Source organism: Purpureocillium takamizusanense, chromosome 9 (genome assembly GCF_022605165.1).
Source record: "Purpureocillium takamizusanense chromosome 9, complete sequence".
NCBI lineage: Eukaryota > Fungi > Ascomycota > Sordariomycetes > Hypocreales > Ophiocordycipitaceae > Purpureocillium > Purpureocillium takamizusanense.
In genome coordinates, this window is record NC_063076.1 from 1269779 (window position 1) to 1284991 (window position 15213).

At 58.6% G+C, this 15213-nt stretch overlaps 5 protein-coding genes across 5 annotated transcripts; 1 reads left to right on the forward strand and 4 right to left on the reverse strand.

Moving 5' to 3' along the window:
• Positions 1-745: 745 nt before the first annotated feature.
• Positions 746-5064, forward strand: RAD50 (DNA repair protein rad50). Its single transcript, XM_047990878.1, has 2 exons — positions 746-1020; positions 1071-5064. Exons 1-2 carry the CDS (start codon positions 814-816, stop codon positions 4785-4787), a joined length of 3924 nt encoding a protein of 1307 aa, XP_047846888.1. The 5' UTR covers positions 746-813; the 3' UTR covers positions 4788-5064.
• Positions 5065-5418: 354 nt separating this feature from the next.
• Positions 5419-7059, reverse strand: JDV02_009228 (uncharacterized protein; the record flags this gene model as incomplete). Its single annotated transcript, XM_047990879.1, has 3 exons — positions 5419-6810; positions 6879-6927; positions 6998-7059. 3 exons carry the CDS (start codon positions 7057-7059, stop codon positions 5419-5421), a joined length of 1503 nt encoding a protein of 500 aa, XP_047846889.1.
• A 508-nt stretch (positions 7060-7567) lies between these two features.
• JDV02_009229 (uncharacterized protein) lies at positions 7568-8893 on the reverse strand (the record flags this gene model as incomplete). The annotated part of the gene is made up of 1 exon (XM_047990880.1): positions 7568-8893. The coding sequence occupies one exon, from the start codon at positions 8891-8893 to the stop codon at positions 7568-7570; it is 1326 nt and encodes a 441-aa protein (XP_047846890.1).
• A 1350-nt stretch (positions 8894-10243) lies between these two features.
• Positions 10244-11979, reverse strand: JDV02_009230 (uncharacterized protein; the record flags this gene model as incomplete). Its single annotated transcript, XM_047990881.1, has 3 exons — positions 10244-11683; positions 11736-11813; positions 11869-11979. 3 exons carry the CDS (start codon positions 11977-11979, stop codon positions 10244-10246), a joined length of 1629 nt encoding a protein of 542 aa, XP_047846891.1.
• Positions 11980-12241: 262 nt separating this feature from the next.
• JDV02_009231 (uncharacterized protein) lies at positions 12242-13047 on the reverse strand (the record flags this gene model as incomplete). The annotated part of the gene is made up of 2 exons (XM_047990882.1): positions 12242-12248; positions 12308-13047. The coding sequence occupies 2 exons, from the start codon at positions 13045-13047 to the stop codon at positions 12242-12244; spliced, it is 747 nt and encodes a 248-aa protein (XP_047846892.1).
• Positions 13048-15213: the final 2166 nt, after the last annotated feature.

Sequence of the window (15213 nt, forward strand, 5' to 3'; positions counted from 1 at the left end):
TGTGATTTCCCCTACGGTCCGTGACGGCACACGCACTGAGTACATGTGGTGTCACTGTTTTCCCTCTTGTTGTGGTCCAGGGGCACTAGAAGACCATTTCTCTCTTTCTCTTTCGAGACGATGTGACCAGGAGCTTGAGGATTCATGCGCGTTTAATGTTGGTCGAGAGTTAGGGCGTCAATAGAATCCAACGCTTTCCGTACCGAGCGCGTACTGCTGCTGGTTACCTACTAGTACAAGTAGCCATTTTGCAACGCGAGGGTGCCCCATGATGCATCAATGCATCGCAAATCAGACGAATCATACGAAGACTCTCCGCTCTCCCATCGCTAGGCGTGTCAAACGGCGGCACATGCAGCATCGCGCTTCAACCGCGCCCATCAAATTGCCGCCAACGTGCCTGCTATGCTCGCCAGTGCGCTTTAGGTCCACGGGGGCTGCTCTCAAGACTCAAATCTCATCATGTGACGATGCGGCTCCCCACGCTTTCTCCGCGTTTGCGATACGATCTGGCCTCATGGGAAAATACTGATTGGGAGCGTTGTCTGTGACATCGCCGTGAGGCGCATTGCGAGGGGCCGGAGTCGAGGTGTCGAGGTTGGATTATGGAAGGGCTTGGTGTTGTTCGTCCGTGGGGCGACGCGATACGTACCGCCCGCCTAGGCAGCAGCACGTGAGCACGCACCTCAGCTCAACGCGTGAATCCACCTGTGCGCGTCTCAGCTCAGGGTCCCAGGCTCATCGCCCGACGACGCTTCATCGGTCTCCAGTCGCTACGCCTTCCTACCGCTTTGATGCGCCGACCGACCCAGCATGTCGAGAATTGATAAGCTCTCCATTTCGGGCGTCCGGTCCTTTAGCCCGGCCGTCCGCGAGGCCATCCAGTTCAACACCCCGCTGACCCTCATTGTCGGCTACAATGGCTCTGGCAAGACGACCATCATTGAATGCCTCAAGTATGCCACCACGGGGGAGCTGCCGCCGAACAGCAAGGGCGGCGCTTTCATACACGACCCCAAGGTACTCTAATCGTCATCCCGGCCGTTGGGTTATGCTAATGCCATGCGCAGCTATGTGGTGAAAAGGAAGTCATGGCGCAGGTCAAACTGCAGTTCCGATCGATCAACGACCGCCAGCATGTCGCGACGCGAAGTATGCAGCTCACCGTCAAGAAGACCACGCGCTCCCAAAAGACACTCGACTGCTCCCTCGTAGTCGTCAACAATGGCGAACGCACGACGACCTCCACGAGACAGGCTCAGCTGGACGAGATGATCCCCGAGCGCCTTGGCGTCTCCCCGGCAATCCTAGACGCCGTAATATTCTGTCACCAAGACGAGTCGCTTTGGCCCCTGAGCGAGCCCGCCGCCCTGAAGAAGCGGTTCGACGAAATCTTTGAGGCTTTGAAATACACCAAGGCCATTGACAACCTCAAGGTGCTTCGCAAGAAGCAAATGGAACAACTGGGCAAGCTGCAAAACGACGAGGCGCACAACAAGGTCAACAAAGATCGCGGAGAACGTGCCGAGAAGCGCATGACTGGCCTTCAAGCAGAGATCGAGGAAGCTCGCGACAAATGCGAAACCCTTTCCTCGGAGATGCAGGACACGCAAGACAAGATCAAGCAAAAGCATGAACAAGCAAACAGCTTCCTGCAGATTGTCCAGAACCTCAGCAACAAGAGGGAACAACTCGAGTATCGCCAGGATGCCGTCAACGAACTCAAGCAAACGTTTGACGAGCTTCGCGAGGACGATGCGTCCCTCGAGGACTCATTGGCTCAGTACGAGGAGAGCATGCAACGGCAGAGAGATGAGGAGCAGCAAAACAGGACGCAATACAATGACCTGCAACGAGAGTTGGCTGAGTCCCGCAAGAGCTTGTCGACGAAACTGTCCGAGCAGGGCAAGCATCAATCTGACAAGGACAAATACGAAAGGCAGCTGAAAGCTCGCGTGGACATGGTCCAGGACGCCGCTCAGACCCACGGCCTCAGGGGGTACGACGGAGACTTGACGGAGCAGGACGTCAAATCGTTCAACGACAAGATTCAAAAGCTCCTCGCCGACAGAAAGCGTGACCTCGAGCGTCTTCAAAAAGAGAACGCGGCAGAGCTCGACAAGGCTACCGGCCAGATCACAGATCTGGAAGGGCGCAAGGCAGCTAGATTACAAGACCGCGTCTCTGCCAAGCAAAGGATGAGCGCCATAGACAAGCGAACGCTAATACTACAGAAAGAGGCCAGCCTAATAAATGTCGACGAAGGGGCCAAGGCAATCCTGGATGGACAACTGGAGGAAGTCGGGACTAAGCTGCAGCGCGCACAACAAGATTTTGAAAAGGCCAACTGGGATAAACAGATTGGTGTCGAGAACGACAACTTGTGGCAACTGGAAAAGGAAAATGAGAAGCTCGGCCACGAACTGGTGGAATGCACCCGTCTTGCCTCAGAAAGGGCCCAGCTCGACTTCAGAAAGAAGGAAGTGGCTGATCGGAAGCGCAAGCTGGAGACTTTGGCGAGTACATGGAGACCGAAAATCTCGGCCGTTGTCGGCGACGACTGGGAGCCCGAAACCTTGGAGCCCAAGTTCCAGTCGTTGCTTGCAAAGCAAAACAAGAGCCTGCAGGATGCGCGGAGAAAACGTGACCAAGCCCGGGAAAAGCAGCAAAAGGTCGAGTACCGGCTCAAGACGGCAAAGGAGGCTCAGGACACCAAATCCCATGACGCAACCGAACGCAAGCAAGAGGTTCTTACCGCCCTCCGAAAAGTTCGTGACGGAGCGGTCATTGAAGACTTTAGCGAGGAGGTCACTGCAGTGGAGCAGCAAGTCGAAGATCTCAGGAACGAGCTGAGTCTCTTCGACGCACTCGTTGACTACTATAGCAAGTGCAAGCGAATGCTCGAGACCAAGAAGCGATGTCTATTGTGCGATCGGCATTTTGACGACTCGCAAAGTGCAAGCCTCGACCGCTTGAGCAAGAAAATTGACAAGCACCTGGATCCCAAGGGAAGGGGTGAGGTGCAGACGGACTACAAAGAGGCCCTGGCGAGCCTCGAATCGCTGCGTGCGGTTCGGGCTTCATATGACACCTACGAGAGATTGTCCACAGAAGTGCCTAAGGTTCGAGATGAGTACAAAGCGATTCAAGCCGAGCACGACGCATTGGAGCGCCTGGTGGAAGAGCTCGAGTCTGCCGTCTCTGGCGAAGAGGAGAAGCAGAGGGACATGGAAGAGCTGTCCAAGACAGTCACCAGCATCTCACAAACTATCAAGGACATACAGGAATCCGAGGGCCAAGTGGAGCGGATCATGTCTCAGCAGTCGGCTGGCTCCGTGTCCCGAAGCGCTGAGGAAATCCATGAGGCCCAAGCCGCCATCGCAGAGCAGATGAGGGGGCTGAAAAGCCGGATAGCAAAGCTCACAAGCGACAGGCAGCGAATGAAGGACCAGATGAACGGCCTCGAGCTGGAGCGGAGCGAGCTAAACAACAAGATAGGTCGTGCGGCGGGACAGCTCGAGAAGAAGAAGGATTTGCTGGGACAGATTCAGTCACTCAAGGATGATCATTCGGCTCAGCGAGAGATTATCCAACGAGCAGATGGGGATCTGGAGAAGCTAGAGCCGAGCATCACCGAGGCGCGGTCAGTGCGTGATGAGACCTTGCGGCACGGCCGTCAAAAAGAGCAGGTCATCATCGACGAGCGAGACGCCATTGCCAACTCTGTCAGCGAGATCAAGATGCTGGACAGCGACATCGCAGACTATATTGACAGAGGCGGTCCGTCAAACCTGGCCTCGAATCAACGGGCCATAGCAGCTCTGGAGAAGTCCATCAGCAACACAGAAAAGGACATTACTGATGTAACGGTGCGGACAAACAAGCTCAAGCAGGACATCGCCAACGGAGACCGCAAGAAGAAGAACATCAGTGACAACCTCAACTACCGCAAGCACCTGCGCACGCTCGAGGTGCTGCGCAAGGACATTGCCGAGCTGGAAGATCGCAACGCGCACGAGGACTATGAGAGGCTGCAGGCTGAAGCGCGATCGTTGGAGAATCACTCGAATCGGTTGTTCGCGGAGCGAGGCTCCGTCATGGGGACCATGAAGACCAAGGACGAGGAACTCGGCAGACTGCTGCAGGAATGGGAAATGGACTACAAGGACGCCAAGCAAAAGTATCGCGAGTCGCACATCCGGGTCGAGACAACCAAGGCGGCGATTGAGGATCTCGCACAGTGCGGCGCCGCCGTGGACAAGGCCGTGATGCAGTTCCACTCGCTCAAGATGGCCGAGGTGAACCGGATCGCGGGCGAGCTCTGGCAGAGCACCTACCAGGGCACCGACATCGACACCATCCTGATCCGGTCCGACAACGAGTCCAGCACAGGCAAGCGCAACTACAACTACCGGCTGTGCATGGTCAAGCAGGACACGGAGATGGACATGCGCGGGCGCTGCTCGGCCGGGCAGAAGGTGCTGGCCAGCATCATCATCCGGCTGGCCCTGGCCGAGTCGTTTGGCGTCAACTGCGGCCTCATCGCCCTCGACGAGCCCACGACGAACCTCGACCGCGACAACATCAAGAGCCTCGCCGAGAGCCTGCACATGATCATCAAGGCGCGCCAGGCGCAGAGCAACTTCCAGCTCATCGTCATCACGCACGACGAGGACTTTTTGCGGCACATGCGCTGCAGCGACTTTTGCGACAGCTTCTTCCGGGTCAAGCGCGACGAGAGGCAGAATAGCGTCATTGTGCGCGAGAGCATCACCAAGATTTTCTGAGCGAGATCCCATGACGACGGTCGTCGGTCGGTCAGTGGTGTCATCATGTGCCATCCATACCTCCATTGCCCCTCAGCACTGTGGCTGTCTCCATCTGGCCAGATCAACCTGCACCCTATTTGCTTGTACATGGAACATATGTATTAGTTAGCTTTGAGCTGGAGTTGGAACATGTTTGCACTGCGTCGGCGCGGTCACGGTGTAATTTTACCACCACATCAAGTCCATCATCACAAGAAATATTTATCGGGCGGTCTCATGGGTGCCACTTTCCGGGACGAACGCTTTATGCCAAGTAGCAGTAGTAGTAGTCGTCTTCCGCCCATGCCCAGAGGTAATAGGTCAATAGGAAAGAGCCCTCGTGCATATCCTCAACCTACCAGCATTCTCGTCTCTGTGTTTTTTCTCTTACTCTTCTCATCTGCTGTCCTGTGGGCCCCATCTATTATTGTACAGTACATGTTCGAGGAACAATCCCCAATTAGACCGGTGCTCGTGTGGTATCATTCATCAGCTATCGCCCTTTCCGGCCTGCCTGCCTGCCTGCCTGCCTGCCTGACCTCGGGAGAGGCGCCAAGCGCAACACAGCCCGGCCTTAAACATCCCCTACCCTCCCCCACTTCCCAAAGCCTCACGTCTCCTCCATCTTCTCGCCGTCCCCAGCATCAGCCTGATCGGGCGCGGCCTTTGGGGCGCCGTCCTGCCCAATAGTGGCGGCAGCGGCCGCCTCGCTCTCGCTCGCGCCAAGGTCCGCAGCGTCGTCAACATCGTCGGCGCCGCTCTCCTTGAGCTTCTTAGGCGGCTCGCCGTCGAGCGGCTGCTCGGCTTCACGCTTCGTGCCGGTGCTGTCCGCGTTAGGGCTCGGCATGTCCGTGTCCTCCGCGGCGTCTGTGGCGTCTGCGTCTACGTCTACGTCGGTGTCGGCGTCGGCGTCGGCGTCGGCGGCGCTCGGATGAGCCACGGCGTCGTCTTCCTGGCGGCGGCCCAGCGCGGCGGCCACGTCGATGCCCTTCATCTCGACGCCGTCCTCGCCCATATGGCTAGTCGTCGGCGCCTGGGGTCCCGTATCGCCCACGCCAATTTCCTCCGGGCCGCGCGCGTGCGGCACCTCTTCCTCCTCCTCGTCCACCTCGCTGGCAGCGGCCCCAGCGGTGCCGTCGCCGTCCTTGTTGCGGCCCTCTTCGCCGGGGGCATCATGATGGCTGCTAATGGGACCAGGACTGCGAGAAAGCTGGCTGACGGGAACGACGCCAGCCCTCTGCTCCTGGCGCAGAAGCTCGCCTTGGGTGACGCCCCTGGCGTGCCCGGTTGATGGCACGCCGTTTACGCTTACGGAGACGGTCTCTATGCTCCCCATGCCGTTGGGCCCGTCGATGGTCTCGGTGCCTTCGCTGTGAATCTGCGCGCCGCCTCCGGGCGTCGTGTCTCCGTTGCTGCTCTCGGGGCTGCGCCGCGTCAGCCAGGGAATAGGCGTCAGGAGAGCGCCACCGAGGGCTTCATCAGAGCCTAGAGGCGCCGTAGTCGGGTTGCTCCATGCCACCGTGGCAGCGGGATCCCTGGCACCGCTGCCTTCCTCGCCGTTGGAGAGCCCCGTAGCGCCGCCCATGGCAGACATGTCGGGCACAGCGGGAGGCAGCGGGAAGATGTTAGTGCCAGACGTGACCTGGACGACCCTGTCGACGGCGTGGAGGTACGAGGCAAGGGCCTTGTAATGCGCACGCGGGCTTGTTACGAGCTCGGCGAGGCGCTGGATGGTGTGCGGCGCGTATGTGGTAAAGGTCTCGAGGTGGGACTTGATGCCGGCGAGCAGGTCGGCGATCTGGGCGGGCAATTCACCCGGAGCGGGAGATTTGGGCGCGGGCGCGTCGGGCACGTCGGAGGCCCGACCGTCTGCCGGTTCGTTCTCCTTGTTGGCTTCTTGGGATGACGATTGTTCAAGAGGCGACGACGGGAGCGGGGAGAGGAGGCGACGGCGGGCGGGGAGATGCGGGAGAGTCGGGATGGCGAAGTCATTGTGTGCAATCTGCAGAGCCCATCCAGTCAGACGACGCACTCGACAGAAGCATCAAGTGAGGGAGACGCGACACAAACCTTTTCTAGGCGCGACAGGATCTCGGTTCTGAGCGTGGGCCATGATCCTCTGCGAGCGAGTCAGCGGTCAGCGACGGCGCCGCGCAGGCAAAGGGCCATGTGTCTTGCGGGAAACTCACTCTTGGACCGGAGCGCCGCACGCAATCTTGCCGAGCGCCTCGTTGTCGCTGTCCACCTCCATGGTGGCGGCGGGTGCGCTTGGGTGCGAAGCGGTGCCTGTGCGGTGATGAAGTTGGCGAGGAAGCAGTTGCGAGCCACTACCGGGATGCAATCGAACATTTGGATTGGCATTCGCCGCCAGTGGCCGCGGCACGCTAAATCGTGCGCGCAGTCGGGTAAGTACGTAAGTTAGCACGTAGATTCTGGGACGGGGTGTGGAGCCGCACCAAGCGGGGCGCCGGCCCCGGTAAGTGCATACCTAAGTTAATACATAGGACGGGCATGACATATCTACCGCCCAGCTGTTCACCCTAATAAGTCAGACTCGAGGGACTGGCAGGGAAGACGTTGTCTGGACTGGCACCTTGACACCTATTGACGGCAGCGTCCCCATCCTAGCCTCAACTATTCCATCCGCCTGTATTGCAATCGAGCTCTATTAGCATCTAAGGGGAAGAGAACTGCAAAATACAACCAACCCCGCCAACGCTCTGCCGCATGGCCATTGCCATCATCATCACCATCACCACTTACAGCTCTACGTCTCGGTACACCCACTTGGCCGGGTCCAGCACCACCTCAAAGCTCACCGCGTCAAACGTTCCCACCGCGCAGCTCAGGTCGTGGAAGCCCTCCAGCCCCGTCACGGGCAGGTCCTGCTCCGCGTCCGTCTCCTCGTGGAGGTCCCACCCGCCGACGCGGACGCCGTTGCGCGTCAAGAAGATCTCCACCTTGGGGCGGTGTGCGGCGCCCCCTGCCGCCGCTGGAGGCCGCAGCGTCATGCCCAGCCCGTACGTGTCCCCACGCCGGAACTCGCCCGTAAAGTCCTTGCCGCCCCAGCGGTCGTTGACGAACCGGTGCCCGTCGTCGCCGTGCACCGCCAGGCTGCCCCGGTGCCAGCCCGGCATCCGGAACGACGGGTACGGCAGCGCCGCGAACCCCAGGGCCACCGACGTCTCGCGGCTCGACCCCAGCAGCTTGACCTCGTAGTAGACCGTCTTGGGCCGCTGCGTCCGCGTCGGGTCGTGCTGCTCGACCACGTAGAGCGGCGGGTAGCCGATGAGGCACCGGTCCGGGCTGCCCCTGGCCGTCGACGCCGCCCAGTGGCCCTTGCCGAGCCACTCGAGCGAGCCGTTGAAGCCCACCGGCGGCATCAGGCGGATGTTGTGGTCCTGGAGCGCCGCCCGCCCCGCCTCGTCGAGGACCAGGGGTCGCGCCAGGGGATACTGTTCGCACCACTGCTCGCCCGCCGCGGCCTCCTCCTCGCTGGCGTTGGTCGTGTGGGACCTGTCGTAGCCGCTGAAGAACGGAGGCGGGTCCGGGAACAGGCTCGTGTCCGGGACGGCCGCCTGCCAGTCATGCTCGAGGAGCTTGGCGTGAGCCGGATCCGTCGGTGGCGGCTCCTTGGGCGGCGCGGCCCAGTCGTCAGACGCCCGAGGAGGCGGGCCCGGCGGCGGCGCGTAGTCATCGTCGTGCCGTCCCGGGGGCGGTCCGGCTGGAGGAGCATAGGCAGTCGAGTGCTGCCCCGGTGGTGGGCCCGGAGGGGGAACGTCGTAGCTGTCTGTTTGGTGTCCCGGAGGCGGCCCTATCGGCGGTGCATATTCGTCCGCCGCCCGCTGCTGCTGCCACCCCGACGGGGCCCCTCCCGCCGCGTGTCCGTGAGCCTCGCCGCCACCAGGGCCCTGCTTGCTCTTGACGTCCCGTCCGCTCCCTGGCCGTGACTGCTGTTGTTGCTGCTGCTGCTGCTGCTGCTGCTGCTGCTGCTGCTGTTGCTTCTTCTCAGATTGCTGCTGCGCGGGTCTCGGCGCCAGCTCGCCGTCATCGCCGCCGCCGCCCTTGAACGACCCGAAACACATTGCCCGCACACGGTTCCCGTTCCTCGCTCAACGGGGGCCCTGCCGATGTGAGAGAGAGAGGTATCTGAAGTGAATCCCCACACACGACTCTTTTCGATAAGCAATCACAAGGCGCTTTTTGTCGTTTGCGCTACTTCCTGTTCGGTGATTTCAACTCGAGAAAAACCAAAGAGCCTCCGGACCCTTGCGTCGTGTCCCGTCGAGGCCGAAACTATCCAGCAGTACAGCGAGGCGATGTGTTCTCTTCGTAGCGCACCAGATGTACTCGCAGTGAGTGAGAAAGGAAAAGTGTCGGAAAGGGGGGCGGAGGGAGAGGAGGGAATGATGAAGATGCTAGGAAGTGTGTTTGTCAAGCTAGCAAGCAAGCAAGCGAAACATGGGGGGGAAGACAAAGGACCACCTCCTAGTACTGTAGTATCTTTCACCCGACTTGTTGTAGTTCTTATGAAGCGTCCTTCTGGTCAACCGTGGCTGTGCTGCGGCTCAGGCATCGTCATCACTGGTGCAAGGCACTACCATTCAGAGCGAGGCCAACAGGAAAGAGGGAGACGAAAGCCCCTCTCTCATCACCCGACGCCCTGACGTCGTTGCGACCGGCCCGAAGGACACCCCCCGTTCCCCCTCCCCCCTAAACAAGGTTCCACTAGAGGTCCCTACCCGCTTGCTCCAGCGGGCACGTGGGGGGGAGAAGGTCCTGTGTCCCCCGCCAACAAGCCCGCCCACGCTCTGTATCACGTAGCACAGCCCCACACACAATCTAATCAGGTATGTTTGCTTGTCTTTGTCTTTGAACCTCAGAGCACCACGAAATACACTGGCTGCCATCTGTCTCCTGAAAATGGATATTGATTCCACATGAATGTGCAATATGACCTAATCCTTTTCAACCTTCCAAGGAATCTGATATTTGCAATTCTAGCTTCAACCAAGCTAAGGTGTGCCAAGAGGTCCAACCAGCTCTATCTAGCACAAGACGTCATCCAACGCCCCCGAGTGTGGCTGTGCTTAAGCTTGCCATGTCCTCTCTGGCGGCCTCTCAACAATTTGTCACTGCACAATATTCGCATGGCTTCATCGATAACATAGCTATCCGTGCCAATCATAAGTATTTGATTGATACCACCTTTCAGGGCCTCGGCATCGTCCGAGACAGACCCGTCGACGCCATTGAGGCCCTTCACAAACTCCAGCTCCTCGTTACATGGTCATCGGCCGACCCTCACCAGTCAGACCAACAATACAAGAAAGTAAGTCAACTTCGTCCAAAAGCCCCATGGACAGCTAGTGGCCCCAAGCCACACATCTCGTGACGAAATCGTCAATGCCCCTATGCTAGACTTCGTAGGCCGACTAGTCTCCCCACTGGCTGGCCTGGTTGCCGTCCGGATAGAAAAAGGCAACAATGGCGATAATGATGTAGACGGCGCACAATAACGCGCCCTCCAGGTAGTTGCTGCGACCGTCCAATACCAAAAAGTTGACCATGAATGCCGACACAAACAGGCTGACCGTCTCAAAGAGTGTAAAATACAACGAGATGTCGTGGTGCGTGATCCATCCCAGGATGATGATGAGGGGCGTTACAAAGATTGCAATCTGAATCGAGCTGCCAACTGCAACGCCAATGGCCAGATCCATCTTGTTCTTCATAGCAACCGTGATCGCCGTAACGTGCTCCGCCGCGTTGCCCACAATGGGCAGGATAATGAGACCGATGAAGATCTCGCCAATCGTCGACGACTTGGTTACTTCTTCAATAGACCCGACCAGGAATTCAGCGCAGACTGCCACCAGTCCCGTTGTCAGCAGGAGCAGGATGACCGACGCCGGTCGAGAAAGATGCTCATCGTCATCGTCCTTGACCGGTGCGCCGCCCGCGCCGCCAACGTAACCCGTGAGGCCCGCAAGTGCCGCGAGGGGAACACGCGGGGGCAACATTGCGCCAGGGGCTCGGATCTGATACTGATCGTGAAGCCTGTCCGGAAGAGAATTTGTGCGTCTGATGCCGTAGCGGACACGGGGGACCGGGCCAGACGGAGTAACCGTCGGGAGTCCACCCGTCGTCTCCGACTTTTGCGCAAAGACTGTTGGTGCCAGGTTCTTGACGGACATTCCGCGAAGGGTGGGAAACGGTCGTTTGGCAGGTCCGGATGCATCTGCACCCGCCTCCGTCGAAGCGGCGGCGGCGACGGAAGCCTCACCCTGGACAGCAAAGTCGACGCGCCTCGGCTCGCCATCATCGAGATCCAGAGCTTTGTTCTCAGGACCCTCGCTAATGGTTGGTTCGAGATCGCCTGCTTCGTCGTTCTTCCGGTGTTTGCGTCTGTGGCGGCGAAGGCGATGCTTCTTGCTGCGTTTGTGCGGCTTCTCGTCGTCGACGGCAACCTCCGCGTTCGTGTCGGTAAACGAGATCTGTTGCGAGAATCCCGGACGAGAGGAAGATGCCTCCGAAGTCAGTTCCTCGTTGGGACTGGCGTTTGAATTTCCAAGGGAGCCGTTGCGCTTGCCGTTCGTGTCGATAGTATCGATGGAGGTGACAGAAGACTTTCTCCGGCGTCCCCCACGAAGGACCTTTTTCACCTTTCTGCGCATCGTGTCCCTCGAGCGACCTGAAGAGTCCGAATCGGAGCTTGAATCGGAGCTCGATTCAGAGCTGGAGGTATCCAGCCACGAGGCGGCGGGCCCTGGAATTGCCTCGGCATCGACAATATGCTGAGGCGTCGACTCATACATGTACGCATGGGACTTGAGCTGGAATAAGAGATATATGCCGTACACCAGGAGAAGGATCTGAGCGCATGGGTTAGCCGATACGACTAGGGCAATGACCATATGTACTCACCACGCTGGTACCACGGCTAATCTTGAGCGACTGCCTGTCGGCCAGAGCTGGGTCGTTGAAAGATGCGTGAAAAGCTGTCTGCGGAACCTGTTAGTCAGAACCAAAGAAGTCGATTGCAGGGTCCCAAGCGTACGGGCAACACGAGACTGATGACACTCAGACTGAGCAGACAGGCGCTCATCTGTGTGACAGTGCTATTGTAAATCTGTTCCCGGTAGCGCAAGCCGCCAAGAAAGAAACCCATGCCAAGAATGAGCAGCAGGTTTGCCAAGATGGAGCCAAGGAGCGATGCCTGGACAATGCGAATTTGGTCCTGTGGCAGTGTCAGCAGCGGCGCGTAGGGCTGAAGTGGCTGGGCGATCACACATACCTTGACCAATGCAATGCTGCAGAGTGACAGATACCCGGGTCAGCATATCGGCTCTTTAACCGAAGGCGGATTTGCACTTTCCGACGCCTCTCGTGCGGATTTCAACATGGGGAGAGTGAGATCGGGCCTTGTGCACTTACATGCTGCACGGATCTGTTAGCAATCCAATGTCACGTTCGCAGAAGTGGCATGTATATCTTACAATATGATGAGCTCCACGGCATTGCCAAACGTCACATTAAGCAGGGCGCCAAGAGAGTCGCCCATGTTACTCGCGACCGACTCCGTGGCAAAACTGAGGAGACCAGCGAGAGGTATCACGGCAATGCAGTTCATGGCGAAGACAATACCGCCGTGGACGCCTGGGACGTTGGCCACGACGATACCGATGGGGACGAAGACGAGCAAGACATTGAGCCAGCTGTACGTCACGACCATCCAAAAGGTCCTACGAACTTCTTCAACAAGGCCACGCTTCGTTTTGGAAGCATTACCGTCGTCGGCCGTGTTTTTGTTGCCGTTGTTGTTGCCTTGATGGCTGTTATCGATGCTGAGGGAACCGCCGCGAGGTGCAGCGGCCCCTACGTCAGCCCCCGACACCTCATCCTTCGATGATGCGACAGCCGCGATATCGCGGGAGAGATGACTGGCGGGACCATTCTCGAGCCTGTTAGATTCCTCACCGAAAGCGCCGGCGCCTGGGGCAGCATCGTCGCGGAGGTTGCCGGTGCTGGCATGGCCATGGCGATGATCCGGGGTCGAGGGGCGATTGGTCGTGTTTGCGACGTGGTTGTTGTCGCTGCTCTGGGAGCTGTGCCTCGCTGGCTCACTCACGGGCGGCGAATGCGGTAGTCCGGACGACGAGCGGCGTGGCACTCCATGCGCGTTGGGTATTGCACGGGAGCGGGCTATGTCGGGGGGTTCAGAGGAGCTTTCCGTCATCGAAATGGTACGGTCACTGGCGGAAAGAAACGTCGTCCTGAGCTTGGAGGGCGTTTATGCGAAGCCTTGCTGTCCTGTCTCTAAATAGGACGTCTGCGGCGGGTCGAATGTTTGCCGCAAGCGGTGAATCTCTCTCGGAATTGGTGAGGGCAGAGGCGATGCGAGGAGAAGAAGGAAGAGCGTAAGTGAAAGTCGTTGAGAAGACGAACGGGCAGAGGACGGGGGGCTTTAAGAGTGGCGAAAGTGGGAACCTCACTGGGCTGGCTGATGGAGCACGCACGCCTGCGCGGGAGGGCAGGAAGGAGCCTCCGGGGAAGCAGCTAGCATACCCGTGCTGAGTTGCTGGACAGTACCTACATCCACTACGTACTAACTTCCCAAAGAAGGCAACGTGCGATCAGTGGCGCTAGAGCCCGGGAGAAGGGGAGGCGCGAGCGCGAACGGGGCACCGTGGGCCATCTCAGGTACCGTGCCCCCCCAACCCTGTTTTTAGGACCCCCCTGGACCTTGGAACAACAACCTGGCAGTGGAGATCAGCCGTGAGTTAGGCACAAACTGGGAGCTGTAACAGATCTCCACTGTCTGGGACTGGCAGCCCAAGTGCGCCAAACGTCGTGATTTGGGCCGTCGATACGCTGATTGTCCAAGCGGCGACCCGAGCAAGCGAAACGTTTAGCTTGCTGCTCTGCTGGTACAAGGCGGAACTAACAATGGCGCTCACAGATCGGGACCCAGTTGCTAGATTGTGGAGTGGGGTAGTTACTCCGTGCACTTAAGTTCGTAGTGGAGCATGGGTGATGATGTCGTTTGGCAGTCACACCGCAGTCACAGCTGCCACGCTGTGGCGGTGCTGAATCTGATCACGTTGGCCACTCATGGAAGACGTCACTGTCGCAGGGGCAATCCAATGCCTTTGGCCAGGTACCTCGGCCCGCCACCGAGTGCACCAAGAATTGCAGATGGACAAAGTACCCGACAGTAACACGCGTCAAAGCAGCCATGAGCCAATCCATGCCCACTCCCTCTCTCGTCCACTGCAGACGACGACGACTTCTTACTTACTTGGAGGTGCGGGTTGCAACAGCACGTCCTACGAGTGTTCCACCGTCCCGTCTCCTGTCCCATCCACGCAGAACCACCCCCTCACACGAGCCCCCATCACGCACGCGCAATGCGCATGAATGAACGAGAGAACAACAAGTGCCGACCGCCGTGCAACCCTCGGCGCGCCTCTTCTCTTCTCGCATCTTTTTTTTTCTCCTTCTCTTCTGCCCCAGAACGCACACGACCTGCCCCGCATGCTAACCCACAAATTAAGGTGATAAAAACTACCAACATCAAGGACCACTGCTCGCCCTATCCGTCCGTCCGTCCGCCCGCCTTCCCGCGTTCGTCATGACTCTCAAAAACTCATCCTCCCAAGTACCGAAATTGCGAACGGCCCTGATGCGTGCCGCGCACACGCTCTCTGATCGACTGTTCCCTCTCCTCTCCTCCTCCTCCTCCTCCTTTTCTTCCTCTCCACCCTCGCTGCGAGACACGACCACCAGCACCACTACTCTTGCCATTTTGCACGTACAGTAGTAGCAGTAGTACTCGGTACCTCCACTAATCTCGCACCACATCTCGCCGCAGCGCGCATGCGCAGCGACCGTCCCCGACTCGTGCACGCGCTGGCCGTATACCCGTTCAACATGTACTTCGTGCGTAGGACCGGGGAGGGGCACACTTGGGAATGCAAGTACGAAGTCATGCTTCTTATGTACAGTATATGTATGAGTGCTACATCACAAAATAAAAAAAGTGACTTGTTATCTCTGCGCGCCGTAAACTCTGGCTGCACATGTAAGATTAAGCATCACGCACGTCACTCTGGGCGAGTCCGCGCAGTACGAAATAGGCAGATATATCATCATGCCATTTCCCCCCCCCCCCCCTCTCTCTCTTCTCCCGTCTCCCTTACGCTGGTCTCAAAAAAACACACACACTACACTGTCTTGTCTTAGGGACGGTCGTACCAGCCATGTGCTCTCGGATATCCGGCTTCTCTCCCCCTCTCTCATTTCGCAGCAGAACACCGGCAGCTCCACGTCACACAGCACATGTTGTCGTCGCACAACAGCAGCAGCAGCAAGCAGCAGTGCAATCCGTCGGCCAGACAAGCCA